This window comes from Echiichthys vipera (genome assembly GCF_963691815.1).
Source record: "Echiichthys vipera genome assembly, chromosome: 1".
In the NCBI taxonomy this organism is placed as follows: domain Eukaryota; kingdom Metazoa; phylum Chordata; class Actinopteri; order Perciformes; family Trachinidae; genus Echiichthys; species Echiichthys vipera.
In genome coordinates, this window is record NC_139826.1 from 16,857,952 (window position 1) to 16,884,255 (window position 26,304).

At 42.3% G+C, this 26,304-nt stretch overlaps 1 protein-coding gene across 2 annotated transcripts in view; it reads left to right on the forward strand.

Annotated features, from left to right (window-relative positions):
- Positions 1-1,426: 1,426 nt before the first annotated feature.
- Positions 1,427-26,304, forward strand: part of znf710b (zinc finger protein 710b) — a gene marked incomplete at its 5' end in the record, with an annotated part of 30,179 nt that continues 5,301 nt past the window's right edge. Inside the window, 2 exons of one of the 2 annotated variants that reach the window (XM_083914712.1) lie at positions 1,427-1,539; positions 21,645-23,216. In XM_083914712.1, coding sequence (XP_083770838.1) covers positions 21,687-23,216 — 1,530 coding nt within the window. Of the gene's footprint in view, positions 1,540-19,723; positions 19,769-21,644; positions 23,217-26,304 lie in introns of those variants that run through there. The other variant, XM_083914711.1, reaches the window with a different exon arrangement.

A 26,304-nucleotide genomic window follows, 5' to 3' on the forward strand; every position in this document is an offset into this window, starting at 1 on the left:
CATTTACTCATAATTCGCTTTTTCTGAATCTGTTACATCAAAACATCACTGCAGGACACAGGGGTAAGTTTTAATGGAATAAATCAAAGTGAGTGATGAGTGACTTACTGAGGAAGCAAGGGGCAAATGGGTACATCAAAAGCCTATTTTTACCTAAAATGTTCTTTTTCCTACCCTAATGCACTTCCCCAGTCTATTCCAATTAATCTTTAAATTACTTAATCCAAAAAACAATAATATTTTTGCTGAGATCTGGTACTCACTGTGGCAGCTTTCCTCTGAAATAGATTTAGTCAATGCTAATGAAATAATGCAAATTATGTTATGTGTATTAGGCCTGTTGTGATTTTAATTGGTATAAAATGTGTGCACAGTCACATTATGCAGACTCACATCCCATTTTGGGGACAAACAGCTGGCTCCCACAACTAAACTGTTGTGTTTTGTGTATTGTTACTTCATCATGCCTTTGTAAAGAAAATGTCCAATATGCAACTTACACACGTGGAAACTTGAAGCCCCTGGTCCACATACACCAATAATGGACTTTTACGTCACATCATCCATTTGGTAACCCTTTATAATAACAATCAATCACAAGTCATTTATAAGCCTTTTAGTAAATAATGAACTAATCATCAACAAAACATTTATAAATGTTTGTAAATGATTAATAAGGTCTTTGATTACATAAAACAAATGTGTTGTGTCACCTACAGTACAAATCATAAATAAATCATGCCATACCTCAATTATAAGCATTTTAGCTGATGAACTAATCAAGAAAACATCAATGTTTAAGTAAATTAATGTTTCAAAAAAATGTTTTAACTAAAGGCCTATAGGCCTATATACTAATGACCGATCCTTATTATAAAATGTTACCCTGGAGTAGTTAAGCAAACCTTTTTTTGTTGAATAATATAATATATCAGACAAATTATCATCATCCATTTCAAAGTATTTTTATGTGTTAAAACATGTCTGGAAGTGGTCCTTATGGAGTTTAGTCATGGTGCCACGTTCAGTCCTGCTGTTAGGATACAGACACAGCGCCACCTGGTGGATTTTGTCAATGCCTTACAAAATATGTGTTTTACAGTAAAAAAAAAAATCTCCTAGGTTTCTGTCACTTAATAATAAAATAAAAAAACGATACAATAGTAGAGTTCTCATAGGGATGATGTAAAAAGTGGCATTTTTAAAAAAAAAATCAGCAACATGCTTTGGCACAGGTACAGGTTTAGTAGTCGGTTACTTTGGTGTAAAGCTTGTTTAAAACAGCGGTGTGCACTGATAGAGACCCCACGGGGAGGATGTTCGGCGGCTGCCGGTGGATCCCACTAAAGTCAGCCACAGTCCGCCTTTACTTGTGGCGTTGAGGAGGAGCTCAGTTGTTTATTCATTCACGTCAGCCCCTCTCAGCCTTCCTTCCCTCCTTCCTGCTACAACACAACGGGGACCAACCGTTCTAACTGGTTTTCCCATATTGAAATTAACCACAATCACGTCGCCACCATAAACCGATTTTGGAATCAGGTGAGTTCATGATTTTGACGTTTCTGTGCCTCTTTTTGACGACAATAGAGGAAACGTATATATGTGCCGCTGCTGGAGCGTTGACTTGTCCGGTGGCCCGGCGAGGCGGAGCAGTGTTTCAGCCGTAACTTGTTCAATTCCTCCTGACCAGGGTCGAAAATGAATGCTCGGTGTGTCTGGATATTTGTCCGTGTGTGCGTTTTTAAACGAGGGTCTTTCCCGTGCGGGTTTTGGCGCTACACCGCAAACAAACGGTCGATGTAGGTCAGCAACTACAGTCAAAATGTCGTCTTTTCTTTTTTTTACTTCCACATTTCTCTCATGCCACAAACAGATGGCGTCGAGAGAGAGAGGGGGATGGAGAGAACGGGGGAAAGCGACGCATAAAGGAGAAGGGGCTACACCAGGCCACACTAGCCCGGGTCTGCCCATCACTAACCTACACCCTCCGACATAACCCACCTCCTCACGGCGGGACACACGGGAGGAGGCCGGAGATGTCTCGCGTAGGCCTGTCTTGAACAAAGTTTTTGCTGTTAAGTTGTCGGGCCTTTTCTTTTAAAGATACAGCGCGTGTGTCAGGGTGAATAATGTTGTTTTTTTTGAGCGGGGAAAAGTGAACACAACCCCACCGTGTTAAGATAAAGCTCGTACCGGGCAGCATTTGCTGTAACGGTATATAACGTGGTGCAGTCGAGACCACATTTTGGTCACAACCCAGCGCGGAGGGGGGGATTTGACACCTTAAAGCACCGGGGAGATGCACTGCAGCAGATAACCTGTAGCCTTGGCTGCTCGCTCCTCCACCACCACCACCAGTTGGCTGACTCTTCACAGGGCTGTCTGAGATCATTGATAGGCCACAGGTATCCTCCACTGCTTTAATGAGGGCACTGCATCTCACACTGGCTGCCCAAGGGATGTGAAGGTCCTGTTACGGTATGGCTGTCTGGGTCTGCATGCACTTCTTTTGGGCTGCATCGCTACCATTTTATGCGGGTCTATTAGCAAGGCCAGAGTGAGTAATTTACTGCTGACTCCTTGCATACCTGCCATGCAGTGTCTAATCGTGTAATGTGGATGGTGCACTCACTGCATGCAGCAAGGCAGCTGCATATACTGTGCATACCAGTTGGCAGCCTGGAGCTTATAGATGTGCTCCGATGCAGTTCACTGTCAGTGCACTTCAGTGGCAGGCAGTAATTAAAAAGACATCCTCCCTTCGTAGTCTATAGGTCATCTGATTGATGGACATTTAGATGTAAATATTCAAATGACTCAGCATTGTTCGACCAAGGTATCACTGCCACGCTCGCAGATCTAAATTGCCGCTGCGGATCTCACTGTTTGAAAATGACCCATTTCCTCTGTCAGTTTGAGCTGACGTGCGTCCTGAAATGACACCTTGATTGAACTGATTTTCATCTCAGTAACCCAAGGGATTGCAGGGCGTCAACCAGCCATATCTGTCCGGCTCAACCCTTCAGTAGTGTTACAGTAGGCTTTGTCAGGAGATCCTATTTCATTGTGGCTCATAGATTTGAGCATCCTCAGTCGTTTTTGGCCTTCTTTTGTTGCCTTATGAGTGTTGGTGTAGTGATGTTGGTCAGGTATTTCACCACTGTGGAGTCCACCTCCATCTCTGTCTTATAAAGAATGCATTCATTGGCTCTTGCTGTACCTTTTATCTCTCAAGCAGCTCCAGTGAATGACCGTCATGGCCACATTGATGATTGGAGTGCTGTGCCTCCCTGAATGCAGTTTGAGCCTCTTTGACTTGCACTGTTTGATGATACCCTCTCTAGTCTGTTTTTCCTCGAAGGCATCTCTCCAAATATTAATTTGCAAACTAGCTGTCTCTCAGCTGGCTGCTATATTTGTCGTCTCCTGTGTTAACCTTGTGTTAATGGGGTGTCTAATCTGCTCTGCTCATTACAGTTGTGGCGGAAAATATTGGCAATTAAAAAACCATGTCACAACTGTCACTGAAATAAGTTGAAGTTGACAAAAGTATTTGGTCTCCACAATTCTTTTTTTCACTGTTATTAGTACAGGAACTTAACTTAACCATGAATTAAAAAAATATTGACACCCTAGATTTAATATTGAGTAGCACAACTTTTGGAGAAAATAACTGCTCTCAAGCGCTTCCTATAGACTTCGATGAGATTTGGCCCACTCCTCCTTTGCAGCTGATCCAGTTCTTTCAGATTTGTAGGGGCTTTCTTCCAATCGCTGCATCCAGATCTCTCCAGAGGTGTTCAATGGGATTCAGATCTAGACCCATTGCTGGCTACTTTAGAGCAATCTATCGCTTTCTTTTGAACAATTCCTGGGTGCTTTTTTATGTGTGTTTTGGTCCATTGTCCGATGGCTGGACCACCCATGACCTTCGATGGAGAGGCACCTTTGTTACAGTGGGGGGAACATCATGCTCCGATACACTTTGGTTATCAGAATGCCACACACACATCCACCCATTTCCAGAGGCAGCAAACAACCCCAAAACATCAGTGAAACTCCTCCATGTTTGACTGTAAGTGTTATTTTAAGGCGTAAACAACGGATGGTTCAGGTTTAAACGGTTGTACTTTTTGTCTGAAGGTCAGCTTAAATCTGTTGTCCAAGGTCCTTCCTCCACCATTTGAACAATCCTTCGCGGCACTCTTTGGTCAACCTTTCTCTTGCGTCCTCTTCCAAGGAGGTTGGCTACAGTACCATGGGTCTTAAAGCTATTGATAACATTGCACACAGTGGACACAGGAACATCGAGGTCTCTGGAGATGGACTTGTAGTTTTGAGATGGTGTGATCTTCTGTCTGACGTCCTCAGACAATTCTCTGCCGTTTTTATTTTCTCCATGCTCATTATGTTGCACACAGCATCACAAAAAAGCAGACAAAGTACTAGAGCTGCACAATAGATTTTTTTTAAATCGTCATCGCAATATCAACTTGTGCAATAAACACATCGCAAAAGACACTCAGGGATTTTTTAAGTATCAGTAGAAAACGGCACTTTAAAACACAACAATCATTCTTTTTTATTGTGTCTTTTGCATTAAGTTCAATGTTTAATTTTTTCAATAAAATGTTTGAAAAATGTATACTTTTTTTTGTAATTAAGCAGCACACTGAAAGCAGCAGAAAGGCAGAACCGTACGTTTTAATGTTTTATTTATCGTAAGTAATATAGTTGTTGTTATTCAACATTATCGCACATTGCATACCGTGCAGCCCTAATAAGTTATTTGCTCCAGTTAAACTGGCTGTATGAGTAATTATTAGATTGCAGACAGTCAAAATTGTGTCATTAATATTATCCAGTTCATTTGGGGATTTCTCTGGGGAATAAGCGAGTATTCAGTATTTTTAAGCTTTTTATGTTTTGATTCCTCTGCAAACCAACGTAATATATATGTGTGGAGATCAAAATATATTTTCATTCCACAATTCTTTGGAAGAAATTGTGTGTTATTTGAAGAAGAAAAAATGCATGGGTGCCCATATTTCCAGCCACGGCAGTAGAAAATCTTGTGATTTATGTATTATGATTTGTGATGAATGATACAGGCATTGTGTTTTGGTATTTGGACCAGGTTTACGTCATTTGTGGTGTTGGAAGATGGATTCATGATATAATGGTATATGACATGTATGATGATTCGATTAAATAATAGTCTACTGAAAAATTGTCAGTCTCAACAAAAAGCACTGTCAAGTTCTTAAGAATTCAGGCTCCTACTTTCTCTGCTGAATTTTTTTCCTACGGTACAGTTTTTTATTTCTTGGCTAGCTTGAGTTGTACAGTGATAAATGAATTTCCCCAAGTTTAAGTCGATAATGCGTTATTACACTGCTGCTGCTACAACACAATCTGTATGCTACCCAGGAGATTATAAGCCATTCGTCCGTGGACCATCAGTGGTAGGGTGTCTGTGCTGAATAAGGTCCAGCAGAGCCAAACAAAAATCATATTCAGGGCTTCCACAATATGCGTTTCAAAAACTAAACCAATCATCTTATCAGACAGTAAAAATTAGACACACCTCTTATAAATGAAGATAAATTAAAAGGAGCTGTTCTCTTTTTTCTCACTCCTTTCTTTTTCAGGATGTGGGAATATAGCTGTTGTGAAAGGTTTAGAATAGCTGATGATGGTGTCAGCACATTGCAGCGCTCGGCTGTGCTGCAGGCAGGGTTTAAAAAAAAGAGGCTGATGTTTCTCGAAGCACAAAGGCCTAATGTTTAGGGCCTGTTGGTTATAGCCATGCTGAACGACCTCCAGAGTGTAATGCCACTTTGTTAGAATGTGCTGTATGAGTATAATGTGTAGGCCTATTTGAACACCACAATACTCAGGAAATTTAGGAAAATAAGGCCTGCAACATTGAGTTGCTCATAAATGACACCAAAATGTAGCTTTGTGTTATGAAGTGTGCTAACAGTTTACCCTATATTACTTCATTAATAATACATGCAGTTTGCTCTTTCCCCATTGCATAACAGATGACTGTTTGGTTGAAGTGTTGGCATATTTGAATTTTTGCTAATGCGAATAAATATGATTGGGATTCAACTTAAAAAAAATCTTGTCAACTGTGTTGTCATTTAGAGAAAATTAGCAAAACATGGAGTAGCCTAAATTTAGTGTCATCTATGTCCAAATAAAACCAAAACACCAGGATTTGAAGCAGAGTGAGACCTCTTCCTGCAGCTCTCCCTCTCCCCTCTCAATCCTGAGCCAATAGGAACGCTCTCTCTCTGAAATGACCTGTGGTTGGCCAAAGGCTCCCATCGCAGCTGGGCTAAATTTTCTAAAGCCTGAAAACAGAGCCAGGAGGAGGTGCAGAAGTCTAGTTTGGCCCAACATAGTCAAAAAAACAACTTTGTACCCCGAGTTTACCAATGCTGATGACAAGTTCTCATTCAGCATCTTTTTTTTTGACCTCATATCGGTAGCTAATGTCAGGGATACTTTTTACAACATAGTGGTTTGGAGGGGCCATGTCGGTCCACCACTTTGGTTCTAATCTCTGTAAACAGATTCTACATGTGATCCAGCAGAATCTTTAGGCAACGGGACAAGATATCACTATAAGTTGACTATTTTGGTGCATAATATATATTTTTCCTAAATCTGAAATCTGCTTCGTGGAGTGTACGCAGACAGAGTTTTTAATAGACAACTCTAGCATGTAATGCTCATTAGGTGTGAGTCATGCTTGTCAGTCTTAGTCTGGCTGCTGGTCTGGCTAAATTCATCATCCTTGCCAGCTTTTACTGTTGTTACTAGTTGTCTGTCAGTCCTAATTGTTTTATACCTGAAATAATTTGCAGTTCAAAATTGCTAGTCATCTTTTTTCTTTCAATCTGATCACATCGTGATCAGACCATAATCATCTGGCCTGACAAATTATGGTATTGTGAGTAGTAAGCTAAAAGTTGAGTCACCGCATTTGGTGTTCGCCTTCAGCCTTTATGTCTCTGCCAGCCTCTGTTCACTTAGCTAACTACCACTTTCCTGCAGAGCAGTGACCTAGTTCATGCCCTCTTGAATGTAATTTTAGCTGTGTGTGTGGTGTGCGTGTGCGTGTGTGTGCGTGAGGGTGTGTGCGCGCGTGTGCGTGCGTGTGTGCGTGTGCGTGTGTGTGTGTGTGCGCATCAGTGTATGCATTGGGTATGTGTAGGTGGATGCCTGTTTTGTCTCCCTCTCTTATCGTCCTCTCATTCTCTGTCTGTCCTTTTACACTGTTCTTGTGTCTCTCTGTCAGTGATGAGGCTTGACAACAGGACACTGTGCAGTATGTGTGCCAGTGATGCTGGGCTAGTTACCTGAATAGTTTTACAATTTGTGATGAATGTTCAGCAGAGCTACACATCTATGGATGGGTGGTGTTCTTCTCCAGGGAGTCTGAGACAGTACAGCCATTTTACAGTGTTGGTTTGATTGACGCTTGTGTTGCTCAGCAATTACTGCTGATATCGAGTTTACACTGAGGCAGTGAGTAGGTGAAAGGCAGCAGAAATGTCTAACCGGAGAGACAACAAGATTCAGGAACTTCTGTTGGTAAAGCCTGCAGATATCATCAGACAAATGCAAGGAAAGGCGAGTTAGGCCCAATTATGTACCGCCTCCATCATCTACACAGGCGTCACCCCTCGTCTAAATCCAGTATTTCCAGGAAGTTAAAACGTGTCTGACACAAAGAAGTTGTGTGCTCCATGTGTGAAAGGGAAACTCCAGACAAAGTCCAGAACCTTGTTAAAAAGACAGACAAAGTCATCAAATCCTAAAATACAGATAGGATGTAAACAAATACTGTATATTCGTCTAGGGCTGAAACAATTAGTGGAGAACTTGAGTTACTCGATTACAAAAATGCATCAAGGCAAAATCTCTGCCTCGATGATTTGTTTAATTCCTATGTTGCGCGTTATGCGGCCTGTTCGGCGCAGGGATCATTGTTCAACACGGACCGTTTTTGCGGATGCACACCACCAGGATCATTTCACACTTAAAAATGAAGCCGAAATGGTGAAATATCTCCACTGTTAACTAGAACTGTTAAACCACAACAGCACAACATTGATGATTCAGCATTTGAGCTGAAAGCTGCCCGTTGTTAACGCCACTTCACCGAGCGCTGCTGTTCCGGATTAAGGAGGGCGGTTGCTGTAGTGGATAAACAGGAGGAGAATGGGTAACGTTAGCTGTCCTCGTGAATGCCTCTGTTTAGTTCTTTAATGAATGTTAAACATAACGCCGCCTGCCTGATCAGTCTTTTTAGTTTTGTTTAAGGAAATGTGTTGTGGCGTTTTGTACGTTACGGTAAACGGGAAGAGAGCCAATCGCTTTTCCAGATAATATCTATCTATATCTCTACTATTGCAAATTTGATATATTTCTGTTTTTACAAATGTATGTTATCTGTATGATATTGTTGTTGTATGTGGTTTTGTATAGCTGGAGTTTGACACGAAAACAATTTTCTAAAATCTATTTGTCTTCGAAACCTGTTTGAGTAAACACGTGCGTCAGGTTAAATTGTATGCACTACTTTGAATTGTTTTAATAGTAAATGTATTCATGGTAAATTGCGAGTGTATTGCCTTCAACACACACATCTTGTCTCTCTCTCCCTCTCCCTCTCATGCACACATGCACACTCAAACACAAACAAACACAAACCCCCACCACTGTTAGATTACCACACCACATAGGCCTACCCCAGACATAATAGATTTTTTTGCAAAATAACGCAAATTGTAATACATTTTTACTCGATTAATTGATGGAATAATCAGTAGAATACTCAATTACAAAAAGATTTGATAGCTGCAGCCCTATAGTCAACCCAGTAATGCCCTCACAACTGGCCTCAGTGCATACAGTGCTGCGGGGTTCACTCAGTTTTGCTATATGCGTGCATGAGAATCAGCCGTACATGTGATGAAGGGCCTTGAAGCGCAAGAATGCAATGCAAATATATTCACATTGAACAGACATTTAATCCGAAAAGCTGCTGCGAGGTGTAGAATTGCTTAGAATCTAGGCTGATGGGAGATAGATTAAATCTCACTATACAAACATTCTATGGGAGTAGGGCAAAATTTCTATTTTCTTCTTAATCTGAACTGCTTGTTGGAAGATCGAACGTCTTCCAGATGAGGGTGAACTGTTTCCGAACCTTTCTAGAATTTCCTGAAACCGACAATCCAAGATTCATATCCATGTCACACGGTGATTGGCCAGCTCTGCGGAAGTACTTCGCCTTCCAGTGTGGCCGACACAGCTGTGAGCGCTTTTGATTGCATCTGCATATAAGAGCGCCAGCTCTACCAGTTGAGCTTGTGGGCACCACTGAAAGCCAAATGTTAAGCAGGGAAACCAAACTTTAAATCTCCATTTCAGCAAATGTCTACCCTGCTGAAGTTTCCTTGAGCAAGACACTAAATCTCCCTCTTGTCTCTGGGGGCGCTGTTGTGTAGCTGATCACCCACTGGTAAAGAAGAAGTGAAAAGAGAATTCCCCCCCAGGGATCAATACAGTAACAGAACATTAATCCTTTTGTTTAAATTTCCTTTCTAAAGGGTGTCTTTGTACTTTATATGTCCTTGGTTGGGGTAAGAACAGCAATGAGGGAGTGGTAGGGATATACTGGAAGAGAAAAGATAAGAAGGAAGTGATGGGGGGATGTATCCATGGAAACATGAGGAAAGAGTGATGGAAGTGAGGAAGAGACTTTAAATTGTGTCTCTTTTTCATTATTCCACTCAGTGTTTTGTTTGATTGTTATGCGTTGACATTTTATGATGCCATTATAAATGAATTTGTAACATAAGGGTGAAACATGGTAGGAATAAAATCAAATCTGGGACCAATATTTGAATACTTTTATTCTGGATTGATGTCCTCGTAAACACTAAGGAAAACCAGACTCATCAAAAATGAAACAGTGTGTGAATGTGTATCCCATAAGTCATGTAGCTGCTTTTCCCTCACATTTAAGGCGATTTAAAGATGAGATGTTACCAAGAACAGCTAACACACTATGTGTTTTGGAATTCAAGACTTTATTCCCAAAGGGCAACTCTTCATAAATATATTATACTGTATACTTGCCTCAAGGCTCGCTTGAATCTGCCATTTACACCTGCTTTAAGCTTTGATGTCATATTCACAGATAGCAGTTTAATGGGGATTTCACATCACAACTTAAATTCAAGGCATATAAAACAACCTGCATTTAATTGTTTACATTTATCGCCCCCGTAAAAAAAAAAAAATATAGGAAAGAGTGGCACAAGTAAGCGAGCACTTCCAACTTTCTACCCTAATACTTTGGACTTACATTGTTTTACTTCAATCCAGGGGAATTTCAAGAAATGAGTGAGAGGCTCATAGGTCACTGAACTGCAGATGGACCCATGGCCAGTGGAGCTTGCCCCTCACCGGTTTGACTCTACAGTTTGAAATGGCTGTTTCTGTTCCAGCGCTGCTGTTGATGTTGGCTAAATGCGTGTCTAATGAGGGAGCTTCCTCCCCTCACAGTGCTAATTAGTGTCAGTATGAGATCCAGCATGTTGTTGTTTTTATTATCTGTCTGGGTTTGCATTGCTTGAACAGTACTGTGTTTGACTCTTAGTAGTTGGTAGTTGTTGTTGGGCCTTGAGGATCAAAATATTAACAGAAATGAATTTTTAATGTCTTCAGACATTGGTCGTTAATTCTTAAAGGAGTGCTTGGCGATGGGAGCAAGTAAAGACGGGTGACAACAATTTAAAGAAAAAGTGTCTCCAGAACAGCGTCAGTGCTCTCTAAAATCTTGCATAGGAGTTCAACTGGGTTTAGATCTGCTGACTGTGAAGGCCAAAACATATTTCACACCATTTCCATACTTTCCCAACCATTCAGTGACCCGTCGAGCCCTGTATGGAAGCATTTGCATCTGTTATAGTCCTTCACTAATTTATTCAGGTTTTGTCTCCTGTTTATATGAACTTTATCATCAGGGTTCACTTTTTTATGAATGAAGTATAATACTATGTGTGTTAAAGAGCAGAACTTTGTATTCTGCCCCTTGACTATTAAGGGTGTTCCTAGCCTGGGAACCAAAGACAAATCTGCAAGCTCATGTTTTATTTGCTCTGGCAGATCTATCTGGTCCCCCACCGGTTCAGACAGATTTACAACCAAACACGCTGGGTCAATACAATGACCGACAACTTGAGGAGCCTCTGCTCTTTACGCAAAATAAGTGAGGACATCGTTTATGGCTTGCATACCCTTGCGCCAGGGACAGTACGGCGAGCGTAAACCTCGCTTTAGTAATCGAAAATAACCAAGATGGCGTAGCTGATGTGGAACTTTCGATTGAAGTACTATTTTCAACACTTGACATGTGGATGCTACACCATCACAGCTCAACTCTGCACGCTGCAGTCTGTTTAAATGTGTCCGTCGCTCAGCGCTACATCGTGGTTCCAGATTAATTTGCAATTTGATCTGGTGATGTCAGGCTACTAGAGCCCAATAAGTATTTACTATTACTGTAAATAGTGTACAAGTATTATGTAGTTACATACCGCCTTTATCAATCTGCTTTATTATGACTATGAGCAGTGCCATACTTAACCTAAGCAGAGTTTGCTTTACTAATGTTTTTATAATAGTATTTTTGTTTGTGCACTGTGTGAAAAGTCACCTTTAACATGTAACCAAAAGGGCAAATTCAAGTTCAAACTTTGTTCCTTAGATTAAATTGGAAAAAATGTGAGATTACATATAAAGTATCATTATGTATAAATATGTACAATAAACGCATTGTGGCTAATTTACTGTTGGTGGCAGATGCTTAGAGATAGGAGGAGGTACAATTAAGAAGAGAGGTCTTAACTGTGTAAAAATATGCAAATATTTACAGTAAAATAATTGCAGTTATTTTATTTTAAAAAATGCACACGCACCTATCTTTGCGGCTGCCACCCTATAATGGAGGAACCCTAAAAGATTTTCGGTAAGCAGCACCTAATTTATCATTATAAAAACAACAAAAAAACAAATTATAATGGCTAATACTTGAGGCAACCAACACTTTGTTAGAAGCACACTTTGTTTCTTTTAAAGGCCACCATGAACATTATCAAAACAACAGCTTAACAGAGTTGCAGATTTATTTATTAGACCTCAGCGTGGTTTTCTGTCTAGTTACTCTGATGAATAACTGCTGATGAGTCATTTCTTTTTCGGCCTTTGTTGGCACTATAGTTCTTTGAGGTCAGCTCAGTGTGTCAGGACCCCCTCACCTTTCAGTGTGGTCACGTTGGAGGTGGATAGGCAGCGATTGTTGTTGTCGGGCTCTCTGGCCCATTGTAAGAACTGAATTTAAAAAAAAGTTTGATTGGAAAGTTGCGTATAAATGGTTAGGCCCTGAGAAATAAGCTCTTCTGTTTTTTTCCTGCACTTCCTGTTTCCTAAGAAGGCCTAAAACTACAAAATGTGGCATCCATTACTACTCTGTCATCTGTCTTTCTTTTTAATTGATATCACCTGAATTTCAAATGTGAACAGCGGGCACATATTGCATACACATAACACCTTAACTCATGTAATTCCAGTGCTCTGTTTTTATACAAATGCTGTGGTGATTAAAAAAAAAGACCTGCAGTGATTCAATGAATATAATCAATAGAGGAAACACTGAATTATTATTACAATTGCATAGAAAACTTTATCATCTTTGGATATCATTATATCCGATGTCCATCGCAAATAGAAATCGACGAACAGCGATGCTTCTTATAACTCCAGGACTAGTCTGAGAATTATGACGTTTTTAAGTTTATATCATATCATCATCATAATCCAGTGATGGTTGTCTGCGCATTAGTACATTGCAAACATGAATCTATTAGCTAATTCGGCATACTTTTGATGCCAGTTTTCTAAAGTGTAAACAAATCCTGCCAAAAACAGGTTGTAGCCCACAATTTCTCAAAACCATACCGAGAAGATGATAAGGGGGGTGTTGGGGGCTTTGAAAACCTCTGCAGTACTTGATACCAATATTACATTTCATTTAGCAGCTCAATATCTCAGTGTTAAGATACAATCGGTTACTATAATAGTTGTCCACCTAATAATCATAGCATGTGAGAAGAAGAAATTTGGGCCCTTCAGAAAGTCCTTGCTTCCCATCTGCGACCACATCGCAATACACCTGAATGGAGCTGTTTTCACTCTACAATGAATAACATGGGTGATTACAGCTTGTGTGCGTGCGTGCGTCTGCGTGTGTGTGTGTGTGTGATAGAGAGAGGACTTGTAAAAACCAACGGTACCATTCTTCTTCTTCTTTTGCTGCAGCCATGTTTGTGGAACCAAAAAAAGGAGTGAGATGGGTTTTGTGCTCTCTTTCTCCCTCGCTCCCTATTTTTTTGCACTCCTTTCTGTTTTTCTCTCTCCAGCTCTCTTCCCCTCCCCCTCTCTCTGTTCCTCTTTCCTCCTCTCTCCCTCTTTCATTCTCCCTCCCTCCTTCCTTCTCTCTCGTTCACTCCCTCCCTCCCTCCCTCTCTTTCTCTCTTTTTTCTCTCTTGCTCTCGGTTTCCATCACGCTTTACCCCTCCCTCTCCTCTCTCTTTTTGCCTCTCTTTCTTTCTCTCTTCCTCTCTCACGTTGCAAACTGCCCCTCCCTCCCTCTCTCTGTCTTGCTTGCACGTTGCTCCCTGCCCCATCTCTCTCGTTCTCTCTCTCCCTCTCTCTCTCTCTCTTCTGTCTCTTTCTCTTGCTCTCCCTCTACATCCTCCCCTCCCCCACTGCTGCCTCTCATTTTCTCTCTCCTTTCGTCTCTCACTCTACCATTTCACTCACTCACTCACTCACTCCCTCACTCACTCACTCCCCCTCCCATCCCTGTTCTCTTTATCTCCTCCCCTCCCTCCCCCTTCAATCCCTCTTTCATTCCATGCAATCATCCGTTCTCTCTCTTTCTCTCTCTCTCTCTCTCTCACTCTGCTTCCTCTATCACGCCCCCATTTTGTCCTCTGCCGTTTCCCTTTCTCTCTCTTTCCTCCATGTTCTCTCTATCCTGTTGTTTACCACACTCCCCCATGACATTTATGATACAAACTTTATTAAAAAAACTGTTTTCTCTCTCAGAATAAACAACATGTTAGGGGTAGAAACCGTTACAATTATTTAATTAAAGCTGTATATTCTCTAAAAAGCTTCTCTCCCCATCACTGCATATTTCTATTTTAACCCGTCCATCTGTGGTGCTGTTTACTGGCCTCTGTTATTCACATTAACCCAAATATAAACTGCCTGCCTCTTGTAACAATCGCCCCCTAAGTGAGCCGTTTACCCCAATATGGCGGTGGATGCAATGTTCAACAAGTGGCTAACTTGCCGCTCTACAAAACAACCACAAATGTTAGTCATCGTCCTCACAGCAATGTAAACTAGATGAACCATGTGACTGCCTCACCTCTCAGGTTCACAGACAGGATGGCCTCATAAACGGAGCTGCTCCTTCTGCACAGCTGGAAGCGTGCTGAGGCGTCATGGCAGGTAAAATGCAAGCGTTGCTGCTAAGGCTCGGTATGGGTTAAAATTGCAAAGTGAGAGGAGTTATTTCAGACGACCATATTTCCGGAAGATTAGGTCCCATTTAGGGCCACAGCTATCGATTATTGTAATAATCGAGTATGCTATTGATTATTCCTTGAATTAATTGAATAAGAAATACTTTTGCTTAGTAAATATATAAGAGAAAACAAGACAGTTCTCTTAAAACAAACAAGTTATTGATTTCCTTTTATTTTTCAAGAAAAATCAACATTTTTATTGCTTAAATTGAGTACAATGTTATCTTTCAAAATCTAAACCCATTTAGCATATTTAAGTGCTATATGACGCGTCAGACTTTTGATTTGTGTGCTTCAGGGTGCTCGTTGCATTGAGTGAGGCCAGGTGCCGTAGGATCTAGGGCTCACGTCTTCTGGTCGGTTGGTTGATATGCTCTTGTCTGACCAAATTCTCATTAGCCATGTAATTCTTCATATGGCCGTTTGTCCAATAAAGCATGTTATCACTGCTGAAAATGCCAGGCGCTCTTCCAAAAAGAGCACCAGAGCGTTCTAGAGGTCAAATGTTATTTTCAACTGAGATGCCTTGTGAGGCCAGTTATCGCAAGAATCCAGCTGCCGTGTAAGGTAATTGGTCGAATTCTGCGGAAGTAAAAATGTCGGCACAAAGTAGAGTGCTTAATCTGTCCCTTGGATTAAGGGAAGGCTGAAGTACGTAGGGAAAAAGAACAATATATGGTCCAGCAGTATTAATTTTGTTGTTCTATCCAACAGTTTGAAAGCCCTAAAATGATGCGAAGCAGAGAAAAGCAGTAAATCCTCACATTTGAGAAACTGGAACCAGTGAACGTTGATAAACAGTCGATAGTTTTTGTACATTGACTAATTGTTTCAGCACTATGACTAATATATACTTAAATATCGCTATGGTGACAGGTCTTATGTCTTGGAAGCAAAAGTTCTCGGTGCACTGTTATAGAGTAGGAATGTGGAACTACCTCCAAAGACAGCCAGCTCTGTCTGGCTCTGAGTGCCTTTTTAAAAATCTGGATATGTCCGATGTACGAATCGGAATTCAGCTGAGGCAGACAGCAGTTTACACCTGGCATCAGAATGTATCTGAGTAGTGTCGCCGCCACAGAGCCACGTTTGGTCAGATTTCACTTTCCTCTCCCATCTGATGTTATCAGTGGGAAACTCTGACCGCTGCTAAATAGAAAAAAGAAAAGAAACCCCACGTTAGCTCTTGACCAGACAGTGGCGCGTGGGTGGCTTGCATCAGATGCAACTATGCCCCAAGATTTTTTGGCATGCACAAATCTATTTGGCTTCCCTACATCATTGTATGTGTACCTCCTATGTATCTGAACCCCATGTAGTTGTGTAATTGGAACCGTAAATTGCCTTTCATTTCTTTAGGGTGAAATCTTGCTAATTTTCAAACCTCCAGCTCCTCTGATCAGATTGCATTTTTAAGATGCTGAGTTTGTGAACAGGACCCAAAAGAGCATGTAGCGTGCATTAGAGAATGGTCTTTTTAGTTTCCTGTTAATGGAAACTTGCATCTCTCAGAAAATAGGCAACCATAAATTGAAAGAAAATAGGACCTTTTTGCAACAGTAAAGCAAAAGTTTAAATAATTTAAGATAATGGAACTGGTAGTTTTGTAGTTGTAAGCTGAACAATGCAATAACCAATTAAAAGAGCACTATGAATGGAGTTCAATTCCCAGGGTTGCTGTATCATATTATGTGATTGGCATAGTATTAGAAGATCAAGCAAATCTTTATTTCACAGACAATATGCAGTGGAAACTGGGTTGTGATTGACAGGAGGTGACATAGGGAATGTTTGAACTATTTGTGTCGAGTTTTATTTTGTAGGCTAGATGAAAACATGGGAATCAAAGAGGCTGCTGGAAGTAGACCGAAGCTAACCTGACCAGTCATGTTTCAGCTGTTGCAGTACTTCTGAATGTGCACTTCTTCATTATACAATGAGATATATCTCATTTAAAATGTATGTTTTCATGCATGTTGTTAACCTTCTGATGCAGCTTTATAAAACATGACTATCAGATAGTCATCCACGCTGAGAAAATGGGAAAATAACAACAAGATGCAGTTGTTGTTTGTTATATAGATCTAGGGTCAGAAATGTGTGATTTTATTACGCATGGAGCCAAATCCACAAATGATCCAGGACCCACCAACGTTACTGCTGCAAAACCTAGAGCCCAGCGTCCAAGAATGGGATGGTTTTACCGTTTCACTAATTCTAATCTAGAAAACCATATTAATTTTTTTTAACCTGTGAATCAAACCTATAGTTTTTCCATTTTTCTCTTTCTTCATATGAGGCAGTAATCATATATATGTCTGTCAGGATTTACTTTTTATCCCTAGTGATTGCAAATTAAGTTGGTTTTTTTTTAGACTTGAAGTTTGTCTCACCTCTTTCAGATTGTTACTCCTTTCAGTTTCTATAAGGGACCCAATGTGTCTTTTCATCTTTTCATTTGGCGGTTCTTCTTTAATACCTAGAGTCAAAGTGTTTCACTTTATCTCCCATGAGAGTCGTGTGAAATCACTCTGGCTCCAAAAGGAGCAATGCTTAAATAAACAGTAGCTGTCTAGTCCACACTAAATGCAGAGCTGTTATTCACATTGCATTTAAAAAGGGAGCTCAGACTGTTATCGTTGCTGCCTTCAGTGACACAAGGGTTCATGATTGTAAGGGCTGGATATTATTAGATTTTTTAAAATTGTTATATTGTTAAAATTATATAACCAGATTCAATTAGATTTTATTAATAGTGCCAAATCATAAAAAAAGTTATCTCAGGACACTTTACATGTACAGTAGGTTTAGACCACATTCTATGACTTATTTAAGATTTTAGAGAGACCCAGCAATTCCTCCATGAGCAACACGATACCCAGCAGGTTGATGGAAGCATCTCAGCACACTAAACTGCATGAAATACACCGCTGGATTTCACCACACCATGAGCTGTATGGGCTGTAGCGGCTCAATAGGGGACCAATCACATGTCAACGCTTGCAGTAATTGGCTGCAAGCAAAACCATACAAATAGTCTTTTTTTCTAGATCTGGGTACAAAAAGGATGAATGCAGGCATTGTTTGACTGGAGAAGGAACGATGGTACTTTTATGGAAATTAATGTTGTGTCTATACAACATGCTCTAAAGAGATCTCACCTTCACCATACACTGAATGGGCTAATACACTCATTTATAATGCACACCACCTTAAATCAACTGTTGGGATTATTATTAATAATTATGATAACGTATACTTTAATTAATCCCTCTTGGGAAATGTTTCACACATACAGAAAAAACACACACATGAATTGGTTTGATGTCAGGGCGAGGCTGCCTATAAATGAGCAGTTGGGGGTTCGGTTCTTGCTCAAGGGCACCTCAGCGATGTCCAGTTATCTCTCCAGCTACCAGTCCACACTCCGAACTTTGAGTGGACTTGAACTGGTGACCCTTTTGGTTCCCCAAGCCAAGTGCCTTTAGAAATTCCAACAAAAGCAGTAATGTTTGGTTTGTCTATTTGCACCCTTTCATGAGTCCTCACATGGTGACACCGACCAAAGTGTTTGTTACAGTTAAGTGCATACAAGACATCTTCAATGTAGGTTTTGTGTTAGTAATATACTTGATTCTTGTTTTCGCATTTGCCTCCGTAGTTTGCAGTGTTTGAGTTGTCTCAGCTTCATTGTTGGCACGATGTGCATGAGCTATGTGGACTTTCAGGCCACCGTCGTCACCCCCTCACAGCTCCAAGGCTATCTCATCTCTCCACGCTTCCCTCATTTATTTGTTTGCAAGCTGACGTGAGAAGAAAGTTCTTCAAACTCAAACGTCTTTACCTGAGGGGGGGGGTGTGTGTGTGTGTGTGTGTGTGTGTGTGTGTGTGTGTGTGTGTGTGTGTGTGTGTGTGTGTGTGTGTGTGTGTGTGTGTGTGTGTGTGTGTGTGTGTGTGTGTGTGTGTGTGTGTGTGTGTGTGTGTGTGTGTGTGTGTGTGTGTGTGTGTGTGTGTGTGTGTGTGTGTGTGTGTGTGTGTGTGTGTGTGTGTGTGTGTGTGTGTGTGTGTGGTGTTTGCTGCGTTATTAAGAGTAGCAGAGTACCTTTATTCTCTCATTTTATTTGTTTCTTTCTCTCCATCCATCTTCCATTTCTTCTTATTCTTTTACCGCATTCTGCTCCACTCTTCCCATCCCCCTCCGTCTCTCTCTCTTTCTCTCTCCCCTCCACCCCTCCCCTCTCTTTTCCTTCAGTATTCTTTCCTTCCACTCCCTCTCTGTCTCTCTCTGTCTCTCTGTCTCTCTCTCTCTCTCTCTCTCTCTCTCTCTCTCTCTATCTCTCTCTCTTCTGCTCATCTCCTTGTCAGTCACCTTCCATCTCTTTCTCTCCCTCTCTTCTTTCCCTCTCCCCTTCACATGCTTGCATCCAAGTCTCTGCACGAAACAATCTTCCAACACTTTTCTGTACTCATAAACCTTATTTGACAAATGAATGAGAGTGAAAGATACTAAGGGGGAGAGGGGGAGAGAGAGAGAGAGGGAGAGAAAGAGAGAGAGGGAGAGAAATAGATGGAGCGAAATAGATGGAGCTACAGGAATAGACAGATAAAGGAAGAGAGACAGACAGGGATAGGCAGAAACAAAGAGAAAGAATGACAGACGGAGATGGAAGAAAGGAGCAAGAGTTAGGCAGGAGTCCATAATTTCAGACTGATATGATGTTGATTTTATAGTGTTTGTGTGTATGTGTGTCATGTGACTTTGAGGCGACTTAGCCTTTTTTTTCATTCGACTATCAATACATATTAGCTTTCGGTTGCTTTTTAGCCCACTGAGCAGATGCTGATTTGTTAGAAGCATTTTGTTTGTTTGTTTGTGTCTGGTCTGTGTTTATGCTGGTGTGACTAAAGTCACTACTGAAACTGTGTTGAAGAAGAAGAGGGTTGGAGGCGGGCCATGTTAGCCCCACCTCCCCTCATCCTCACGTATAAATAGGAGGCGAATGTAGCCTGTTCTCAGTCAACACTTGCACTGAAGAATGAGATCCTTGAAGCACCTGAAACCTCACAGCAGGAGGAGTGCGGTGAGTTTATTGGCTCTCACTCGTAGCATGTCAAGTAGTAGTTTGCTGAGGTGGTGGGCAACATGGGTTGATCCCACTCGCAGCGGAGAGACAGGGGTGAAAGCTTCCTTCAGAGATGCTTTGGTTCTTTGTATGTTTTCTTTGTTTTTAAAGTTGCCAGTTGCAGATTTCTTGTTTCTCACTATTGTGTAGAATTGTGTCTGGCATTAACTCCATTCCCCCTCTTTTGAGCTTTTTTCCAACTCTTCCTCGTTCCTCGCTTTTTCCTCTCGCTTGGTCTGTTTCACTTCACAATTTTTTATCTTTCATTCTGTCGGGCTTCGTCACATTTTGTCATTTTTCTTCTTCTGTCTCCTGGTTGCTCACTGCCTCTCCCTCCCTCCCTCCCTCCCTCTGTCTCTACATATCTTTCTTTCTCTTTCTTCCTCTTGCTCTCTTTTGACTGCTGCCTTACACTCACCCTCTCACTCTTTCACCTAGCTCTCCCCTCCCTCTCCAGTCTCTCTCTCTCTCTCTCTCTCTCTCTCTCCCTCTCTCTCTCTCTCTCTCTCCTCCCCCCACCCCCTCTTCTCCTTATCTCTCCCTCACTCTCCGTCTACCTTTCAATTTCTCTTTTTTTTCTTTTTTCCCTCTCCCCCTCCCCTCCATTAGACTCTTGCATGCTCTAAGCTCTCTCTCTCTCTCTCTCTCTCACTCTCTCTCTCTCTCTCTCTCACTCTCTCTCTCTCTCTCTCTCTCTCTCTCTCACTCTCTCTCTCTCTCTATCTCCCTCTCTCTCCCCCCTCTCTTCTCCTGCTCCTCTCCCTCCCTTCCCCTGTCTCTGCTTTTTCCTCTCTTTCTCCCCCCTCCGTTCTCTCTCTGCTCTCCTCTGTTTTTGCCTCCTCTCTTGCTTTTCCATGCTTTTTATTTCTTAATCTTGCTCATTTTTTTTCTCCCCCCCCCTGCACTTGAATGTGTGTTTGTGTGTAGATCAGTAGGCCATCTAATCCCCGACCACACACACACACACACACACACACACACACACACACACACACACACACACACACACACACAAACACACACAGCCATACACACACACACACACAAACACACACAGCCATACACACACACACAAACACACACAGCCATACATGGTTAGCACGCTGGATTAGGATGATGTCTTTCATAGTTCCTGTGTCTCAGTCACTAGATCTAAAGATTTGCCTTCAGACACTCTTGATTCAGGTTGACTTCTTGTCCCAGAAACATTGATTTGTGATGAGGTTAGTCTCTTTAGGAGGAAATGTTTTTTGTATCCTTCGTATCCTTTTATGTATCCTTCGTAGTGACGCTATAAAGAGCTCCTTCAAATCAAAATTCCTGTGTCTCTATCCCTCTTTCTCCTTCTATCCCTCTCAACAACTGGCTTAAAGACACACTCTGATTTGATGATGAGCCTCAACACCTTTTTGTCCTTATTGGATCACATTTGAGGAAGGACACATTCTCAATGAAGGACAGCATGCTGTTTTTTTGGCACTTGCCAAATTACTTTTCTGCCTAAGTTCAGCCAAAAGTGTCCTGTAATAATAAATGGGCACTGGTTTCAAGTTTTATCAAGAGCAAGTTCTCGATTGTTTTCTTATCGTCGCCTCGACAGCTTTATTCATAAGTTTGATTTGAGAAATTGTCTGAAACAACAAACAGACCGTAACCTAAATTTAAGATGATAGCAGAGAAAAAAAAAGTTTATTTTACCCCACAATTCCACACAGTAGAATAACAAACTCAATTTGCTGACTATATCTCTATAGTAGAATATACTTTCTATTTGATAATTGCTTCCTTGCACTGCTAATGTCTTGTCTGGTGCATGTTTCTCATTCTGTTCCAGGAGGAGGCGAGCCGGCGCCTGGGTAGATGTGAGCCCAAGGTAATGGCCAGGCTGGTGGACATAGGCACACAGACAGATCCAGTAGTTGTGCTGTCCCTGGCCCAGGCCGCCGTGCTAGGTCTCATCTCCCAGAATGAAGTGTTCGGCGCTACCATTGCACCCAACGGCTTCTACACCGGCGAACCCAAAGAGTCCCCTGCTCCACCAGTAGACGGAGTCGACTACGAGTACGCGGACCAGCTTATTGGAGCCAACGGAGATTACCTAGGAGACAACTTGGGAGAAGACGGACAGATGCAACCCAGCTGCAGTCAGAGGCGGTGGCAGCAAGGGCCCCCTCAACATCCTGATGCGAAAATGGTCGGGCCTGATCGTCACAGCCTTCAAGGCGGTGACGTGTCCTCCTCCCATGTGAAAGGGGAAGTGGTGAACTCTGGATTGTCCTCCTGTGTCCACATGCTTAACAATATGGCTCCCAGAGGTGGTTTAGTACAAGTAGATCCAGCCACCCTCAGAAGCACTAACAAGAACTGTACAGAGTGTGAGCGGGAAGTAACCAACCAGCCGCAAGCCAACACACACGTTCACCCTCCTCCCCCCCAGGTGGGTCACAGAGGAGGGGAGCAGAGCCACAGGGGGTTGCAGGGCCAGCGCCCTATGGGGGGCCATGGTCGAGGTGGCAGAGAGGATGGAGAAGAGGTAGAACACCCGGGGAACAACATGATGAAGCCCACACAGCAGGAGGAAGCCATCAGCAGCTACTTCCAGACCAGTGAAGTGGGCAGCTATGATTCGGCAGAAATGGGCATGGCGGGCGAGTACGAAGACAATAGCCAGAACATGATGTGGACCGATGGGAATGCAGGAGCACAGCACCAGCAGCCTCCGCACCCCCAGCCTCCTCGTCGGCACGGTGGCCGTAGAGTGGACCGGCTAGATATTAACATCCAGATCGACGAATCTTACTGTGTAGATGTGGGAGATGGTCTGAAGCGCTGGAAGTGCCGCATGTGTGATAAATCGTACACCTCCAAATACAACCTGGTCACGCACATCCTGGGCCACAATGGCATCAAACCACACGCCTGTCCACATTGCGGGAAGCTCTTCAAGCAGCCCAGTCATCTTCAAACCCATCTGCTAACCCACCAAGGTACGCGTCCCCACAAATGCACTGTCTGCAAGAAGGGCTTCACCCAGACCAGCCACCTGAAGCGACACATGCTCCAGCACACTGACGTAAAGCCCTACAGCTGCCGCTTCTGCCGCCGCGGCTTCGCCTATCCCAGCGAGCTGCGTGCCCACGAGGTGAAGCACGAGCGCGGGCGCTGTCATGTCTGCTCACAGTGCGGCATGGAGTTTCCCACGTACGCCCACCTAAAACGCCACCAGACCAGCCACCAGGGCCCCCACACCTTCCAGTGCACCGAGTGCAACAAGTCGTTCGCCTACCGAAGCCAGCTCCAGAACCACCTCCTGAAGCACCAGAGCCCGAGGCCTTACACCTGCTCCCAGTGCGGCCTGGAGTTTGTGCAGCTCCACCACCTACGGCAGCACTCACTCACTCATAAGGTACGGCACTAGCTGCATAGCTAATTGGACTGTTAAGTATTTTTCTTTTCTCATGTAAAAGAAAACGAGAGTAGAGAGTGTAAGCAAACAGACAAAAAGAGGCACTTTCGGAGCCACCCACACATCTCTGTTCATCTTCTATTCTTTACCCATTGAGATTCGGGGGAAGTAGACAGGTAAAAGCACTTACCCTGGCAAGCATCCATACTTTGCAAAATGTCCCACAGCAAGGCAAGACTTGTGATGTGCCTGCTTTTACATGCAGTTTGGGGTAAAGTTTATCACCCATTCTTTATTCAATAGCTCCAGGATGTGTGCCCTTGAGAGAGATAGAGTTTCTAGCTTTGAAAGATGTTTGTTCTAGGGCTGCAACCAACAGTTATTCTCAGGGCGTACTCACACTGGCCGTCCGTACCGTGCCCCGGGTTTTAGGGTACTTGTCACCCCCTCCCTCTCCCCCTGCTGGCCCGTTTGTACTCACACTGCCAGGGCCTCGCACAAATGCTTCTTGCGTGTATACGTAATCAAGCCGTAACACGTCACACGCATTGATTGACGTCATTGTGTTGCGTCGCTCTGTTTACAAATCTTTCCATAGACCTCTGAGTTTTTGTGCGTCTTGTCGACTGTTTTTGAATATTTTCATCCGACCAAATCTGCAGTAAACACTCCACCTCTGCATCATACCAACGTGAACCTTTCGCCTCCATTGTTGTTGTTCTTGTTAAATGTCCGTGCATGGTCCATCATTTTTTTTTTTATATGTCCGAACAGGCGCACATAAAATGACGTCAGAGCCGCCGTAGGCCTCGTGCTCGTGCTTGTACACGTGCGCACGCTCGTGCTCGTACATGTGCAAACACTCTTTACAAAAGCCCACCTCTCTCAAACGGGCTGTGGATGGCCAGCCGGCCGCAGCTAGGCGCGGAGCGGTTGCTCTCACACTGGTCAAATGAACTAGGCTTTACCAGTAAAACCTGTTTGGGCACTGTACGGAAGGACAGTGTGAGTGCGACCTCAGTGTCGATAAATCTGTCAACTATTTTCTCGACAAATCTATAAGTTCTTTGTTTGGTCTATAAAATTGTGAAAAATGTCGATCAGTGTTTCCCAAAGTCCAAAATGATGTCATTAAATGTCTAATTTTGTCCACAACCCAAATATATTCAGTTTACTGTCACAGAGGAGGGAAGAAACCAGAAAATATTCACATTTAAGAAACTGGAATAATCTGAGAATATTTTTCTTCTTAAAATATTACAGATGAATTGATAATCTTCATAGTTGAAGATTCATTGAATAGTTCACAGACGATTAATCTGTGCATCTCTAGTTTTTTCGTGATAATCAATAAGGACAGATTTGATGCAAGATAATTCTCCTGTAAACCTATCACATGTTTGAGAATTAGAATAGATATGTATGTTCAGTGCTGCATTTTCACAAAGATTGGATTCTGTACATCCTACTGAGCGTCTTCATGCACTCTATATTATAGACTTCGACGTAATAAAATGTAATGTCTGTAAATGCTCAGAGCCCTGCGTGTTGTACATACATGCAATTATTCACACACACAGATGAGGGAGATGAGGAAACGAAGAGAACACAATTCATTTAATATTCTCACAGGAATATCCTTTCCTCAATTTTACCTCAGTTTTAAGCCTTAATTATATGTTGTTGTTCTAAAAATATGTGAGATCTGACACCTTGAATGAGGCCATATTTTGAAAATTGCCAGGCTGACTTTATACAGATAGATGGAGCAATGGATGGAGAGAGCGTCTAATAGAAATGACACACAGTGACAAATGTAAATGCTGAATTCCTGAGGATAAATGTGATTACTTTCCAGGGGAACAAAAAAAGCCTAAGCCACACATCATGGAAATGAGAGAGCAGTCAATATTCTCAGCGGAGAGAATGTTCTTTTGTATTTGAGCCTGATGCCCATTCACTGCTCCCCCTGGTGGACAACTGCAACACAGCAAATGTGTTGTGCAGACGACGAGGGGAAGGTCTGCCATATTTGTCTGCTTATACAAACACAGACTCTGGGCCCACTGGTGACCTTTAATTCATATTTGTTCTCAACAAACCAGAATCCAGTTCTTCAAACCCACTTGTTTATCTGCTGACAGTGCAGAGTGGAGTGTATGCAGCAGCATCACTTTTATTTAGATGAGCCTCAAGGCCTTAGTTGTGAATCATGTAATGCGCTTTTCTGTGTTTCTACATTTTCTGTCGCATGTGGTTGAGAATATAAGGGAAACAGAATAGTGAGGGGAAGAAAGGGCTTTTGTTTTTCCCTGTGCGGTAGTGTCTCTTTTGGTTCCCCCAAAATGGCTGCCGTGGATTTTTTGATATAGTCAAACAAATGAGCAACATGTCACAGGCAGAATGTTAATATTATTAGGTTAAAATATTCAGCAAAGGGGCCACTGACTTCGCACACAAACGGCCACAGGTTTAACAGGAAAGTTGTACCCCCTCTGTTGTTTTGGGGATGACATAAGATATTAGGTTATAATAGCACAAATTAAGCCAGGGGTTTTCAAAGATTGACACTGGACTCCCCCTCATTGTTTTGGAACTACAGCTCCCATGATGCTTTGGGGGATGTAAACAGGAAGTACAATGTTGCCATGATTTTGCCCGTGTCTAGAATTCTAGAGGATTTCCAAAAACTCTCTCGAGATTCACTGACCAAAATCCTATCTGAACCTAAACCATTCAAGGTCAGTGCCTAACCGTCAACCCATGGATTCAGTGAGTAATGCTCTTCCAACCTTTTTAGCCCTACATTTGTTTACATTTTGTAAAATTGACAACTCCCCCTGGATTACTTTAATAATGAAAACTTATTATCATGAAATCTCTGGAGTTATAAGGAGTTTCTCCTAAGCAGATGAATGATCATCACAGACCGATACTCTGCGAAAGTTAAAGTTACACTGAATCAGATATGTATGTTCAGATTTAGGATTCTCAGGAGGAGGAGTGCGGTTATTGACACTTATGCTGGCAATCTGGTGTCAAGAGTTTTAAAGTACCTTATTTGCCTCAATGAGAGTTGCGGCAGTGC